General features: G+C 34.0%; 1 protein-coding gene across 46 annotated transcripts in view; it reads left to right on the top strand.

Moving 5' to 3' along the window:
* Positions 1-17031, top strand: part of MPDZ (multiple PDZ domain crumbs cell polarity complex component) — a 156050-nt gene that overhangs the window by 68785 nt on the left and 70234 nt on the right. For 17 of the 46 annotated variants that reach the window (XM_081065714.1, XM_081065673.1, XM_081065695.1 and 14 more), the window contains exons 12-19: positions 590-661; positions 1924-2033; positions 4434-4580; positions 5447-5611; positions 7473-7658; positions 8755-8964; positions 11316-11432; positions 13545-13712. In XM_081065714.1, the coding sequence (XP_080921840.1) occupies positions 590-661; positions 1924-2033; positions 4434-4580; positions 5447-5611; positions 7473-7658; positions 8755-8964; positions 11316-11432; positions 13545-13712 (1175 nt within the window). The remainder of the gene's footprint in view (positions 1-589; positions 662-1923; positions 2034-4433; positions 4581-5446; positions 5612-7472; positions 7659-8754; positions 8965-11315; positions 11433-13544; positions 13713-17031) is intronic. The other 29 variants (XM_081065699.1, XM_081065687.1, XM_081065691.1 and 26 more) reach the window with 8 other exon arrangements.

Here is a 17031-nt window from a genome sequence, read left to right on the forward strand (position 1 = left end):
GCAGATTTCTTCCTATTCTATTTATTCATTCACCATTTCTGAGCTGGAAACGTGCGGTCGTTTACCTTTCTGTCCTTGCCTTACTTTTGAATGTCACTATGTTTTCTCTTTGGGGGAAATCTGTCCTGCCCAGATTATGTATATGAGCCCCATTATGTTTCTGACTCCCCAGCCTTTCCTTGAAGGAATCAACTTTAAACTCACATTTAGAAATGTCATTCCTAACCTGCGTGTACATGAGTACCTCTGAAAATTTCTGAAATCCCCATGTAGCTCACCGGTGTAAGGGTATATTGGTAGAAGTCAGGCTTTTTCATTTCTCCAATTCTGGTGTTTATGCCATAAACTACTTATTACAGCACTAGGAGACAGGTAGGCAAATCAAAGAAGAAATGTATTACTTCTTTATCCCGTGAACAGTAGAACTTTCCTTTAAGAACATCCGCTTATTGAAGACTTTACTTAAATAAACAAGCTCTCATTTAGGGGTCCAGATAAATAATAATAAAATAAATAATCAATAAGGGTTTGAAAAAGTTACATGCTTCATTATATTAGATATAACTATTGAAATATATTTTTCTTTAAGAAAATTATGACAAAGATGAAGATTCTTTATCTTTGAGGAGAAACACCAGCATATTACCAATTGAAGAAGAAGGTAAAGACCTGGAGCCAGATTATTCTGTTCTTTATAAACTGTTTTAGAGAAATGATTTTTATGAATGTGATTACTCCTCTAGGGACATATTATAAATTACAAAAAAAAGTATTTTAAAAAAGAGATACTTGTAAATCCTTATTTGTATATATGATTAATTGCACTAGTAGATTAAAATAGTTCATTTAGAGCAGGCATATTTTCTTTCAGAATCAGTCTTCTACATGTTTTTAACCAGAACCCTTTAGGAATCAATCAGTTATATAAATTTAATCCCCTTATTTCTGTATGGCCAACCTATGAGGTGTGATCAAACAATACAGTGAATGTTCACATAAAAAAAATTACGGTGAAAGACACATTGCATATCAAATCTGCAAAATAGGTCTAGAGTAAAATCTCATTCATTCCATTAATAAGGACGCAGCTAATAAGAAACCCGAATTTTGGAACATTCTTTAAAATTTAAAATTCAAATGCTAAAAGGTATATTCAAAAGTTGATTTAGAGTAATGACTCGTAGAGATTTTTTGAAAGAGAAAACTTAATGAGTAAGAACTATGATGAAATATGGAAATCTTTGAATATGATTTAAAAATTCTTTTCTTTTAGCTTACTTTAGTTAAGTATTTTAATTCAATATTGTTTACATAATTTGTTTAGTGACTTTCCTGTTTTGTTTTTTCCCTTTGCCAATTAGTGCATTTCCAATTATGGGGTTTTATTTTATAGTATAGTCTCAGTTTTTCATTGTTTCTTACTTTTATTTATATTTTCTTGTGCATAGAGTTGCATATATTATCTATTAATTTCTTTTGTTTGCTTGTTTGTTTTTGCTAAGGTGTAGCATGGTCCTTCTTTACTCTGTAGAACCAATTGAAAACGAAAGAAAAAAATTGACATAGAAGGCAGCATGGCTTTTTAGTATAGAGTCACCAAAGGACCACCAAAAGAAACCTGGAGCGATTTGGAGTCCTCATTCTTTCAAATAAAAGTTAGATAATATATGGATACTTTAATGGGACTATAGTTAAGACTTAGAGGAGATCTCTTAAAAGAGAATAGTGTTGGAACATGTAGATGACAGGATTCTAAATTAAGTTATTAAAATATGTGGAGAAATAAGAGTCACTCTTATATTGGGAGAAGAGTCAGACTTGGTATGACAGACAGTTTCTGATCACAGTGTGCCTGGTACAGAATATTAAGATGCAGATAGTTTTTGTAGTTTGTCACTAACTTAATTGTGTTGACTGTTTCAGGGTATCCGTTACTGTCAGCTGACATAGAAGAAATAGAAGATACACAACAACAGGAAGCTGCCTTGCAGACAAAGTGGCGGAGGATTATGGGAATTAACTATGAAATAGTGGTAGGTTAGCTTCCTCTTCCTACTTCTTAACTTGTAACTGTATTTGAGCAAGAAGTCCATGACTGTAATAAAGGTGATGATCATAAAGAGTCCTGGGGAAGTAGCAGATGCCCAGGACTTTTTTCAGAGACCTAAATGTGCTGATTCAGGTACTAAAAGAGTTTAAGTTTTATTAAGTTGGATAGTAACCATAACAAATAAATGGGATGGAAGTGTTAGAATTCTTAATTCATTAATGTTTTCATATTTCTTGCAGTAGTATGTAGGTATTATATAGATGCAAGGACAGTTTTTTGCCTGATTCTTAAGCATGGAATTTATAGAAAGAATCAGAAAAGAAGGAGAGTTTATTTAAGATAAAATAAAAATCATTATTACCTATATACAGAATTGTAAAAAGACTTTCCTACTGTCTCTTTATCACTCTTGTGTATTTATTTTTTTAAGAGGTTTAATTCTACATGCTTTTTTTATGTCACTTATGCCATAGTGAATGTTTTATGCTATTAACATTTGCATACCTGGTGTAGCAATTGCGATCTGCTATCCTGAAAAGAGATTTAACATAGGTGACACACATTATCAATCTTTAGATGTATACCATCAAATTTCAGGGATTTTAAAAGGAAAAATGTAATACTAGGTTAGGTAGACTTTCTCATATAATATTGAAGTAACTCTAGATTAGAAGAGCTAAAAGTCAACAGATGTCGTATAATAACTTTGTGCCAAGCAATATTCTTAGTGTTTCTTCAATCCTCATGGCAATGATCTTTTTTAAAAAAAAAAAAACACTCATGATGGTTAACAGTTAAAAAAGTGAGTACAGCTGTTATTACCATTTTAAATTGAGTCAAGGAAAAATATAGAAAGGTCCAGTTTAACTGGTTAATTTAACATAAGAAAGTTGAAGTATTCCTTCTCTGGGGTAGGCTGGCATGCATTCCTGAAGAGGCGCTTCCTCAGCTGTCAATTGATTAGTGAAGGGAGACTGACTAGCCGCTTTGTTGTAGAGGTCAGACCTGAAACTGGGAACTTCTAACAGTACTTTGTCCACATCGTTTCTTGGGGGCACTCCCAGTAATCTGTCAAGGGCAGAAGTGTGCTGTACATAAGAATTAAGTATTTATTGACCCTCATCAAACCAAAGTAAATAAGACTGACTATAAATTGTTAATGTTATTAATACAGTATAAATGTAATCATAGGAGGAGTGGTGAAGTAAAGAAGAGGATTGAGGGACATTATCAGTGGAGACCTGGAGGACTATCCAGAGGAAGTGATATCTAAAATGGGTTTTCAGGAGCGCAAAGGATTTCATCCAGCATGAGATTACAAAGTTAAATAGATGATGTAGCGTCTGGTAATAACCCTGTACATATTATCATTAAGATTTGAAAGAGAACTTTTTAAATTAAACAGTGTTTTTCACAGTCTCTCCATACCAGTCTCCTTAACTGTAAAATAAGAGGATGAGTTAGATCAGGCGTGTCCAAACTGGGTCCCACGGGCCAACTGCAGCCTGCAATCCATTGTTAATAGGCCCGCAGCAAATTCCAAAAATATATTTAGTTTACTTAAATAAACCAGGTGAGGCAATACGTACTTCACCTCCAGTGAGTGGCCCGGCTGTTTGTGTATTTTACTGCATATGGCCCTTGGTGAAAAACGTTGAAAAAAGTTTGGACACCTCTGACTTAGATCATCTTTCATATACCTTCTGATTTTAATATTAGAGTGATTGGATTCTTTGTAAAAATGGGTGATTTCCTAACATGCTTCATTTTTAGAGTAACAGTAGGAAATAGGAAATTCATTCTCCTGTTTAAACTTTGATTCACTTTTTTTTTTTATTTATTCTCTTTTAAAGACAGTGTTGTCCCTTCGTCCTGTATAAGGTCAGGAGTGTGGGCTCTAGGTTCAGACTGCTTAGGTTCCAAGCTCTCTTCTAGCTGTGTAACTTTGGTTAAGGTCACCTCTCTGAACCTCAGTTTCCTAACTTGGGGAAAAAGGATAGAAATTATGCCTGCTTACGAGAAGCAAATGAGATCATTGGTATAAAGGGGTTAGCATAGTACCTGGCACATAGTAAGTGCTAAGGGTTCATCTTTTCTGTACTGTTGTTGGAGCTCAGGTGTTTGATTTTATCAGTGGTAGTTTTGACTGCTTTCCATCTGTTATTAGCATCTGTAGGCATGGTAAAGTATTTTGAGTGCTTTCAATTGGCGGCTTCCTTTTGGTTTGTGTTATTTCATGAAACCAATCGATATCAGTACTATTTTAGGTTTGTGAAGCTTTTTGGAGAAAGTTGACCTTTCTGAATGACCACCGAATATATAGATGAGATGAAAAAAAGCAAATGAAAGAATATTAGAGTTGCAATGGTTTTTCTCCTTTCAGGTGGCGCACGTGAGCAAGTTCAGTGAGAACAGTGGGTTGGGGATAAGTCTGGAAGCAACAGTGGGACATCATTTTATCCGATCTGTTCTGCCTGAAGGTCCTGTAGGACACAGTGGGAAGCTTTTCAGTGGAGATGAACTATTGGAAGTAAGGAACTATGCTATTCTACCTTACCTTAAATAAAATACTTAAAAGGCTGCAGGAGGCTTAATATGATGTATAAGTAAGTTCTTGTTTTAAATTTCTCTCTAAAGCATACTATAAAGAGAGAGATCTACAAATAAAAATCTACTCAAAGCAGAAATTTTGATTCTGTATGTACATTGTACATTGATTTTCAGACCTAATTCCATCCTTTTATTCTTTTAGGTCCAGAATACTATAAAAACTTCTTTAAGACCTTTTAAAGATGTATTCAAGGTTTAGAATAGGTAATACGTTGTCATGTTTCAAAATGACAATATGAATACAAAGCTCCATAGTATAAAAGCCTTTTTCCTGTTCCAATCCATCCAGTTTCCAATCACCCTTCATTAGATAACTACTATTACATTTGTTTTTGTGCAGTCTTCTGGATATTTTTAATGCATAAGTAAGAAATTGAATATATTATTTTCCCCCACTTTTAGAAACATTATAGCATATAATGTGTGCAATTTCCATGTTGATTTTTTTCACTTAATGATATGTCAGTTTTTTAAATAATCTTTTTTTCATCCTTGGGGACTGTTTTGATTAAGTCTCCTTTTCTAAACTACTACACTAGTCGATCAAACATGGATGAGCGCTAATGATTTTCCTGTAAGTGCTTCAGAAGGTCTAAAAGTCTCTAACAAGACTCTAAACTTGCTTGTAAATTGTTTTACATAGTGCTGCTACAAGTCCAACTATAGTTCTGAGCACAGCAGAACTATGATTATAATTATTTATATTTATTTAATGATAAATTGTTTTCAAAAGAGTATTTATGTTATGAAATGTTCTTTCCTGGACAATTTATCGTTTTTCCACAGGTGAATGGCATCACTTTGCTTGGGGAAAATCACCAAGATGTGGTGAATATTTTAAAAGAACTGCCTATAGAAGTGACCATGGTGTGCTGTCGTCGGACTGTGCCACCCACCACCCAGTCAGAATTGGATAGTCTAGACTTCTGTGATACTGAACTGACAGAAAAGGTATCGCATATGTGGATATATTCGGACTAATACTGTAATCTTCAGGCTAACTATAATAATACTAATATATTCAGACTAATCTGAATATATAATAGAAAGGCTAAATGGCGTCTCAATTTTTTAAGCCTTTTTTCCTTATTTGGTGTTTGATTTCCTCACATAGCCCGTAGCTTATAGGATAGACCCTGGAGTCAGACAGACCTGAGTTTGAATCAGGCTTGGCACTTACCAGTTCTGCAACTTCATCTTTCTGAATCTCAGTTTTCTCCTCTGTAAAATGTAAGTTATGTTGTTTATCTTAGAGAATTGCTCTGTAGGTTAAATAAGGTAATGTAACGATATTAGATATTATTGCACGCTAGGTGCTTATATGATTTATTCATAATATTTCCATGAAGTCAACACTCATATTGTCTCATTTGCAGAAAATTGAAGTATGTAAATAGTGTGTTCATGGTGCATATGTGGTGAAAGATACTTTTATGTAACCCCTGGCACACAGTGAATGACTAAAACAAGTATGGACGCATTATTTCTGTGTGTATAGGTCTTATTTGCACACTGTTAAACACTTTTAAAATATGAGAAATTTGAGCTCATACTACATGTCAGGTCATACTCTGTGACGTTCAGAAACTCCCATTTTCCTGTTTGCTTATTCCTTTCCATTCAGTTCAGAATGTCAAGAAATGGCGTCAATTGGCTTTTCTGAGGACTCAGAATAGGTATCTGAAGTTAAGATTTGGGTTGTGCATAATTTACAATATAGTCAAATCTCCTTTAAGATAGAATGAGAGAGATGATCCTAGAATTTGATTTCCATTATACCGAATCAGTAAAATGGAATCATTCTGAAGATTTTGAACAATAAAGTGTATTGTTTAATATTCATATGGGTGATTAGAATAAGGTAGACTAAGAAATATAATTCCAGACTGTGTAGTACCATACGTGTTTTCATGTGATGTAAATGCGGTTATTGCGATAAAGTAGGTGAACAGATTCGCATCCATGGGCCTGGGTTGTACAATTATTGATTAAAAGCAAATAGAGTATATAAACTAGAATTTCATCATCAAAAACACATCTTTCCTAAATCTCATGTGTTCATACAGATTGACAAAGCAGAATTAATTTAGATTCACTTTATATTTACTATGGAAACGAACATTTTGAACCTCTGTTTCGGTGCCAGATGCTTTATAAATGTTATCTCATTGAATCCTTAGAAGTCCAAGAGATGGGTAACTATGAAACCCAGGTTAAGGATTTTTGCTCCAAGCAACACAGATGAGAAATCCTAGAGGCAGGTTTCAAGCCCAGGCCAATCTGACTTCAAATCTTATCCTTCTAGTGTGCTCATTAATTTATTAATGAAAAAATCTTGTGCATAAGTCACAGCACTTTAGAACCCTTGTTTGCATAGAATACAGAACTTTTACATGTAAGCCATTTCTTCCTGAACTGTTCTTATTTATCATAGGACTATTATTTTCTTTAAATATCAAAATAGCTTTACTTTTTTTTTTCTGACTACAGAGGTGATTGAGACACTGATGATAAAAGTGAAAATCACCTATAATCAGTCGTACTGCTGAGATGTAACTGTTATATATTTTTATAGATCTTTGAACCATATATTTTCAATACCTGTTACAAGTTAGGTATTTCTTCTTCTTTAATAACTTTCCTTGATTACAACCTTATTTCTTAAAGGTCTCCTGGTAAGCTACTGCTGCTCTCGTTGGAGGGTATTTTGTTCTGGACAGATGCTGGAATCTCCCTTTTCTTTATAGTGTTGGTGTATGTAACCAACTAATCTAGGGCCTCTGAAATAAGAGCTCTCCGGTTTGTTATCCAGCCTCATGTAGATCTGGGCGAGTTCATCGGGTCCTCAGAGACGGAGGAGCCTGTGCTGGAGATGACTGATGGGGGTCAGAATTCAAAGAAGGTTCAGGGGCCTTTGGCTATGTGGGAAGCTGACATTCAGCACATCGAGCTGGAGAAAGGGAGCAAAGGACTTGGTTTTAGCATTTTAGATTATCAGGTAAATATAGCCTCCTTTGAATAGTTTTTTTTTAAAAAGATGATATAAAGGTATATTGTTGATAGCAGGTAAAAATCAATTATTTTAGAGTCATTAAAGACCTTTTCTTGTTTTTAAAATCTTTCAAAATAGTAATTTATATAATTCATGATTATCATCAAATATTTAATATTGAATTAATTGAGCTCTTTTATATGTCACCTCTTGGGATTTGCAGAATATCTTTTAGGATTTTAATAGAAATATAGTGTTTTTTTGGACATTTTAAGGAGTTTGCCTAAATTATTTTTATTTCCATGCACTTAACTGATAGTTCATATTTTAATGGTATAAGACAGAATGTATTTCTTTTGTCTGAAGTGAATGATAGATTTATAACTGGATATATTATAAATTCTGGTATTCCTATCATATGACTAAATTTACGAATCAGCTTAAATTGGTCAAATGTGACCTGCGTCCTTACCTTGCGTTGTGTTCTGTGCTGTGAGTCGCTGAGGAAATGCTGAATCCTTTCGGATACAGCACAGCTGTTGCTCCTCATTAATTAATACTGAATCAGAACCTCATCTCCGGTGACTCCCTGGCTTGTGTTCTTCACAGAGCCTGATTCTGGAGCCTTCTGCTAACACCAGGGTTTCTGTGTGTTCTACACTGCATCACCAAATACTACATGGCCTCTTTTATATTTCCATATTTCAAAAGACAGGCCCTGCCTTCAGTATACTCACATCTACTGATGTTACATACACCTCAACAATTGCTGATGTTAATTCATATGACTAAAAAAATAATTCATACATTTGACATCTAGCCTCAGATGATAGCTATAAAATTTGACAATTCATAAAAAACCAAAATTATGACTTAAAAGTTACCTGTACAGTTTGAAAGGTTCACTCAAGAATGATGTCAAGTGAGGGTGCCGTGTTTAGGGTGAACTCTTTCTAAAACTCCTCTAAAATGCTGATAACTCATTAGAAGTATTTATGAGAAATTTTTAAAGACACTTGAAACAATTCGGGGTGGACAAATTGTGAGAACATTTTTCTGTATAAGAAGGAGCTGACTTCTCTTTCCTGTTCTGTTCTGTCAGGATCCAATTGATCCAGCAAGCACGGTGATCATAATTCGTTCTTTGGTGCCTGGCGGTGTTGCTGAAAAGGATGGGCGACTTCTTCCTGGAGACCGACTCATGTTTGTCAATGAGGTTAACTTGGAAAACAGCAGTCTTGAAGAAGCTGTACAGGCACTGAAGGGTGCACCATCAGGAACTGTGAAAATAGGAGTTGCCAAGCCTTTACCTGTAAGAATTTTAATTTCATGGATCCTTTTTTATATCTGCAAACAAAATGGCTTGTGTAGGTTTCCTTTCAGCATCATGTGTTTTTATGATTGAATCATGGCTGTTGGTACTTTTCATCAGCACTGTTACTGGCTCCCTGAGAGTGAAGATCTAATTTTGAGTAATATTTATAAAAGCGTAAAGTAAGAAAACAAGTTCAGAAATAAATTTATATCTTACTTTTTGTGGTTCACTATTGACCTTTTTAATTCAATAATAAGGTTATGATGGTACAGAATCAAATATTTTCAAAGAAATATACCTTAAAATATCTAGACTAATACAGTGGAGTATTAGAGAAATTAATAGCATTAACAGCTAACAGTGGAATCTTTAATTAGGGGGAAATAAAATAGAATCTCTGTCAGAGTGGCTAAGGTCCTGCATTCTGCTGATTTCAACACGTTTGTCTAATTACTGCAAAGCAAGAAATTGAACTTTCCAAAGTGGGTTCATCAGCTTGTGGCTCTCCTCCTGGGAAGGAATAACCCTCATGTCATTAATTACTGCAATATTAAAAATAACTCATGACCTGCTATGTAATGTTAATATGTTTAGTAGGTATAGTGATTGCAGCATAGCATGTATCACTGAATTACAGTGGAATATTTCAGATATTCTCACTATTTGTGAGTTTTTTTCAGTGTATAAATATATTTTTACATGAAAGGGCAAATATATACCTTCTCTTAAGAAAATACCAACACATAGATATATTTGCATAAACATCAAATACAAATTAGTGGATTTTGTGAATTAGTTCAAATAGTAAGCTTTGTTAATGTATTTAAAATGTTAATTAAATTTTTCATGCTCCACATTTTATTTCACAGAGAATTGATGACCTATGAAAATATATTTATGAAAATAGAAAAAAAGGGAGAGAGGGAGGAAAGAAGAAAGAATATGTTAATCCAACCTTAAATCAAATTAGGATTGTAGGAATCAGAACAAAAGATCAATACAAAGGGGAACGTAAGAATGAAGGTGGGCCGTTATGGAACTCTACATATACATTAAGATTCACACTACGTTTGGTTCTGGTCTTTCGGTTAGACAAAGAAAAATGGCAATCATGACTCAATACACTTTTTTTTACTGCCCTTGAAGAGAAACTGTACCAGTTATTCAGAAACAGACATTTTTTTCTTCTATTTCCAAAATGCTTTTCTTTCATGAGGATATTTGCTATTTCAAATTCAATATGCATTGCAATACTATAACTGTCTTTTTCATAAAGTGAGGTTTACTAACTATTAAACGCATATGTGTGGAAAAAGAAGAGAAAGTTATTCCCTAAAATACTTCTGCATGTATTGATGATACAGGGTGATGTAGGCAAGACATTTATCTAAATACCGTGTTTTCCCAAAAATAAGACCTAGCCGGACAATCAGCTGTAATGCGTCTTTTGGAGCAAAAATTAATATAAGATATTAATATATTATGTAATATAATATAAGACCGAGTCTTATATAATATAATTAATATAATATAATGTAATATAATATATATAATACCTGGTCTTATTTTAATATAAAACCAGGTGTAATATAATATAATACCGGCTCTTATATTATTAATTTTTGCCCCAAAAGACGCCTGAGAGCTGATGGTCTAGCTAGGTCTTATTTTCAGAGAAACATGGTATTTTAGCTTATTTTATCTGAGGCTAACTAACATTTTAGAATAAAAATGTTAGGTTTTCTGTCAGTGTGATCAAGGTTGCAGTATAATAGCTCAGGACTGCAATTTAAGTAGATGGCGTACATATAGATTTTTTTAAAAAGTTATGCTAAATTGAGACTTCATTGTAGGATTTACTAATATTCCTTGTCAAGTAAATTACATTCTTTAAAGTAATATCTAGTAATGGATGACAGAGACGTTGATCCTTCTTTTTAATGTTTTGTTATTCTGCAACTTCCATTTTTTTAATGCCCCAAAATTACCTTATTTCTATACTAAGAACTCATTGTTTAGCCAGAATATTTGGCAGATTAAAAGTTACAAGATTACTGTCACATAAAAAAAATGATTTTGATAATCTTCTGTTCTCATCTAACAAATGATGTTGGTATTGAAATAAATATCCTCATTGTATCTTAGCATATAAAAATGTTAAATATGAACATTTGTTATATTTTATGCTCATCATTCTATATTAAAATCATATGGTATCATTTGAAAACTTTCCTATTTTGTCCTCGCCTCCTTTTTTTGTCCCCTCTCCCCTCTTTTTGTCTCTCTTTTCTATTTTCTTTCTCTTTTCATGATCTCTTCCTCAACACTGAGCTTCATTCTCCCTGCAGCTTTCACCAGAAGAAGGTTATGTTTCTGCTAAGGAGGATTCCTTTCTCTACCCCCCACAGTCCTGCGAGGAGGAAGGGCTGTCTGACAAAGTCCTCTTCAGGGCTGACTTGGCTCTGGTTAGTGGCCACGACTTATCAAGCTTTCTTGCAAAAATCTTGTGTTTCTTATTTTTGCCTTTCAAAATATTCTAAAGTCTTACTATATTCTTTCTTCATTATGTTTTGGAAAAACTAAACATTTTCTTATCAATTCCAATAGTTCTCGTAATTCAAAAAGCAAATATATGTGAAAACTATTTGTTGGATTTGTGGGGAAAATTCATTTAGCAAGGCATTATGGCAACATGTAGAATTAATCTTTACATCAGACCAACACTTTGTTGGAGCACTTGTTTGCTCTAATGTCATACTTGGGTCTATCTACACATTCTTTAACTGCTTTGAGTATTTAGCCATAAATCAGCCTTTTGGCTCCCTTTTAATGAGTTAACAGGTCTCCATGGGCATTATGTTAACATTATGTTAACTTTTCAAAATGAGATAGTTTAGAAAGTTATGAATTACATAAAGTACTATGCTATAAATGTGTTAAATAATACCGCGCCATAGAAAAATTTTTTGAAATGTTGTAGGACACAAATATATCATTGTCTCTGAAAGTGCTCCAAGAAACAATTTTCTTCTAAGTTTACATGGCTTCCTTGAATCTTCTTTACTGAATGCCTGTCAAAAAGATCAGTCCCTCTTTCTGTGAGTTCAGCATCTTATGGTAGTAGGTTTCCTGGGTCTTCTCTTTAACTAGATATGTAATCTTGTGTTGGTCACTCAACTTTTCTGGGCCCTCGTGTTTTTATCTCTACAATAATTTAATGAACTGATTATTATCTATTTTAAGATTCTAAGGCATCAGTGAAAGTTATACAAATTGTTTTGAGATATTTTTCTTTAATGTTACTTAAAATAAATATTTTTTCTATTGTAATCCATAACCCAAGTCTTAATTAATACCTATCTAAATAGCACATGTTAAAAATATTTACTATTGGGTGTGGCCAGTTAGCTCAGTTGGTAGGTTGCCGGTTCGATCCTTTCATGGGCCAGTGTGAGCTGCATCTTCCTTTACAATTATATATATTTACTATTTATAATATTGTACCTAATGTACATTTGTAAAGGGTAGACTTCCACGTATTCACTAGTGAATTTGAGTATGTATTGAAAATGTATTATTAGCAAGAGGTTCATTTTGAAATGGCCCATCACTATTCTTACCATGTTTTTGTAAGAATGTGTCCTGGTATCGTGTTATATTGTTTGTAACTACTCCAGGCTAAATATGTACATTGAAATCACAAAGAAATAGAACATATGAGATTTTTTTGTTAAAACAGAAAATACTGGTAATACTGGAGAAGGATAGTATTTTTGTCATTTCTACCTATTTTAAGGTGTAACAGTAAGTGAATTTTAAAAAGAGCTTCCAGCTTATCATGTCTTGATTCTTTCACTTGGTTCTACCACAGAAGATAGTACTAGGATTTTTAGATAATATATAATGAAATTCTCTATATAAGTTTTCTAACAGTAGCAGTTTATAACTTAAAGCTCACTATAGCTAGATTATAATTAGGTCTCTTGTTTTATTAGTATAATTTCAGCATGATATGACAGATTTTCTTTTTGATTTCTGATGGATCAACTTCAAATTATAGATGTGTACCTTGCGTTGTTTTAAAATCTAGTTAAAGATAATTTAAACAAAATATATTGTCTTACTGAGCTTTACAAATAGATAGTTGATTGTCTAGCTGGCCTAATGAATACGTTTATTTTTGTTGAATAGGAAAAGTGATGACCTTGTTCATTTTGTTATAAAATTCTAGGAGTTGGGCAGGTGTTATTGAAAAATGTCAACTGGAAAAAAGCAAGCACTTTTCTCACTTACGGAACTATTTAAACTTAGAATTGATCCAGGCCCTTTGTTAATGGTTACCTTTGGCCCTTTTATTGATAGAATAAAATAACCTTCAATGCCAGCAGCTTCTACTGCGGTGGGCAGTCTTGTCCTTTTTCTGTTGTGTTCGTCAATCTCTGATGTGTTGAAGAGGTCATGTAGAAAATGGAATAATCAAAGGAATGATACCAGAATTCCTTTTAGTCTCAAGTGGGACTTTATCATATATGTAATAGAACAGAATTTCCAACTGATACTATTGTTTATGTTCTTAGGTGGACACACATGATGCTGACTTAGCAGATGAATCTACCCTTGAGTCTCAGTACTCTCCTGATAATGACAGTATCTGCTCTACTCAAGCCTCTATTTTATCTCTTCATGACAGTACTTGTAGTGATGGCCTAAACTATGGCCCCTCCCTTCCATCTTCTCCTCCCAAGGTACAAAGGAAATGCTGTTTTATGTATGGGAGAACCTCGTGTAATTTTTCAGAGGTCATTATTTATAGAGAGTTGTAGGAATAGCATGTTAGAGACATTGTGTTTCTCTTGTCATGGAGTCATCATCAGATTAAAGTGCAGTTTCATGAGATAGTGTTGATTGGGTAACTTTTAGAGTCCTAGAGGCTATTTAATTCTAGGCCCTGTGATACAGAGGGATAGACCCAAGGGTTCCAAGCTTTGACTGGGATTTTTGTGTTAAAAAGAAAAAAAATAATGAAATGTATTTCTCAAATTGTGTTTTTAGCTGTGTGTACTTTGGAAAAATTACAAGACTAACTTTATTTTCTTAATGGTTTTAAAACTGACTTTAATGCAAAATTGGATAGTAAAATATTTCTTGCATTAATTTAATATTTGCTAGCTAAGTTAAACTTAATGCTGTCATGTGTTTTTATATAAAATGATGCCAAAGAATACATAAAAATCACAGTAAATGGCTAAGTATGTTTAAGTCACTGGATATGAATGAAGAATTTAGTTACTAAATGACTGTGCCATTTATATTTTAGAAATAGATTATTGGCATAAATGCTCCAACTTTATTCATTTTCTTGGTGACATGCTCTCTAATGTTTAATAAATAATATTTTAAAACCTGTCCGATCATTTGGGTGTGAAATGATATCTTATTATTTTAATTTAGGGTTCTTGATTACTAGTGAGGTTATACACTTTTTTATATATTGGCCATTTGACTTTCATTTCCATCAATGGCCTCTTCATGTCTTTTGGCCTTTTTTGTAATGGGTTGCTTATCTGTTGATTTGTTGGAGCTGTTTATGTTTTCTAGACATTGAAATACACAGCAAGTCAGTGTATTTTTATGAGTACGTGTGTGAGTGTACGTATTAAAAAACCTAAAAATGTGTGGGAATGTTAGCTCTCAACTTGATTAAAGAAGTTATTGGAGAAAAAAGGAAAGCTGGAAATTTAGCTGTATCTGTAATACATTATATCATTTTAAAGAAGAAAGAGAGATTGATGACAATATGGCAAAATGTTAATACCTATTAAATCTGGTCAAAGGTTCATACATGGATATGTTTATTTTTGAATATTGGAATTATACCATAAATAATAAAAATTAAGATTAAAAGACTGGACAATACTTAAATACATGAAAGATATGTTTTCCACATAAATTCAGTGGGAAGGGAATCTGAATCTATGAATAAGTTGGAAAGAATTTTCATAGGTATAGCACCGTTTTCCTCCTTCCCTGACAACAAGTAATTCTTTAGCCAGAACATTTCAAAGCATTTTCTTTTATATTCAAGGTGCACCTGTTATCCTTGCAAATGATACTGGGCAACCTCTTTGAATTGGTTTGTAAGGTATAATCTTGAATGGAGCAGCTGCTCCTCTTTTAGCACACCTGAGACTGTCTATCTGACTGAGTCCTGCCTGGACCACGTTCAGCCTTTCCTGGCCTCAGGGCTGGATACTGAGTCTATCTCCTAATGGAATCTCCTAATCCACAGCATAGCACACTTATTCTTGCCAGTGGGACAGATTGCATTGTTTAATTTAGTAATTGTTACTTAAAGGGATTACACAATCTGCATACTGAGAAGCATATATTTTACAGGGCAAATGCTTGCTGAACTCAGCACAACATACTGGCTTACTGAAGTCTGTTTGCCACTTTCCCCCCATCCCCCCAAACAGTTTACTCTTTCGTTGAAGCAAATTTTGGCAAGCTGGCTTATCAACTGAAATATTTCAACTACAGAACAACAAAGAAGACCTTAATAAGGGTGTTTGAAAACAAATTGTGAAACTGCGATGAGCTTTTAGTTTTCTCTGAAAGTAGGACTGCTCCTACATCATGATAAACCTCTGCAGCATTTTCATTTGTTTCGTCTTGTTTTTATTTTTGTTTTTCTGTGGCATCTTTTTAGCACCTAGATATTTACTAGAAAATTGTATGTAAATAAAAAAATAGATGATGCCTTCATCTTTTTGTTGCTTTGCCCTAAATGTACTTTAAAGAGACTGAATGGCAATTTGGTATGGAATATAGAATTGGCCATTTTTCTTAAAGACAAGTAAGCTCACTTTAGGACTTTCTAATTGATGCAATAAGACTGTATAGTATTTGACCCTTAGAAAAAACAAAGACACCTCCGTATGGATTTGAAAGAAGGATGAATTAGAGTGTCAGGATACCAGTGATTCCTCAAGTGGTTGCCGTTGCTAAATATGTAATGATCTTAAAGCCTGCAATTGTGTCTGGAAGCGTACAAATAATGTTCCCTGCCTCCTTAACTGATGACAGGTCTTTTCACTTCGGTCGGGTATGCTAGCTGAAGTGGTTAAGACCTGGTCACCCAGAGTAGAAACGCCTCGTGGCCGGAGGCCTTATTCAGAACTCCAGAGCCTGACCCCGGAGAGCGTCTCAGACAGACACACAGGGCTGCAGCCGTAGGTGGAGCTCCTCCACACTCAGTGCTCCCCTTAGGAGACCCGTTCTGCTTTTTCTTCTTTTTAAAGGAGCGATGTTTGCTTAATTTGATTCCGTATTGTGTGAGGATTTAAGGCAAATCACCATTACTCAGAAATCTGAAAAAAATATAGCTGCTTCCTTGGCCTTTGGATTAATAGTGGCAAATCATTGAAATGTGGATTTTAAAGGCAAACAGCCAGTGGGTTTTTTCCTTTCTTATTGTTCTAGGTTTTAATTTTTTGATTTAATCTTTTTATCCCCTTTTCCGTGTCACCACCAAAGGCATCAAATACAGAAATAGTTGTTTTCAAACTTAAATGCTTGTAGTTTTGTTTAAAAGCCCAACATATTTTGGGGGAGAAGATACTTTCATTTATTTTTTCCTATTTTGACTTTAAAAATATACCCAACGTAGATTTAATAGCTATGTAATGAGTACTGCCTCGTACTCATAATCCTCACCCACATGCCCCACTCTCCCTGTCCACCCACATTCTCACTCTTGCTTCAGGGGTGAAATGATTACCACTTTGGTACATGTCCTTCATTTCTGAATATCCGTATCCCTAGGAAATACTATTGATTCTAGTTCAAGTTGAACTGGGTGTGTGTCAAGATTGAAACCCCTTTAGGTATCTCGTACTCCAAACATAGTGAATGGATTCCATGATACTAAAAAAGAAAAACTCCTACACATGTCCACTGGCTGACATTCTGTAGCATAAAACATTGCAGACTTTATATCCGTGTTTAAAATACACATTGGAGAAGGGGTTTAGTATCAAAAGCTAATTCAACCACTCTGGTCAA

The sequence above is a fragment of the Rhinolophus hipposideros genome, assembly GCF_964194185.1.
Source record: "Rhinolophus hipposideros genome assembly, chromosome: 11".
Lineage (NCBI taxonomy): Eukaryota > Metazoa > Chordata > Mammalia > Chiroptera > Rhinolophidae > Rhinolophus > Rhinolophus hipposideros.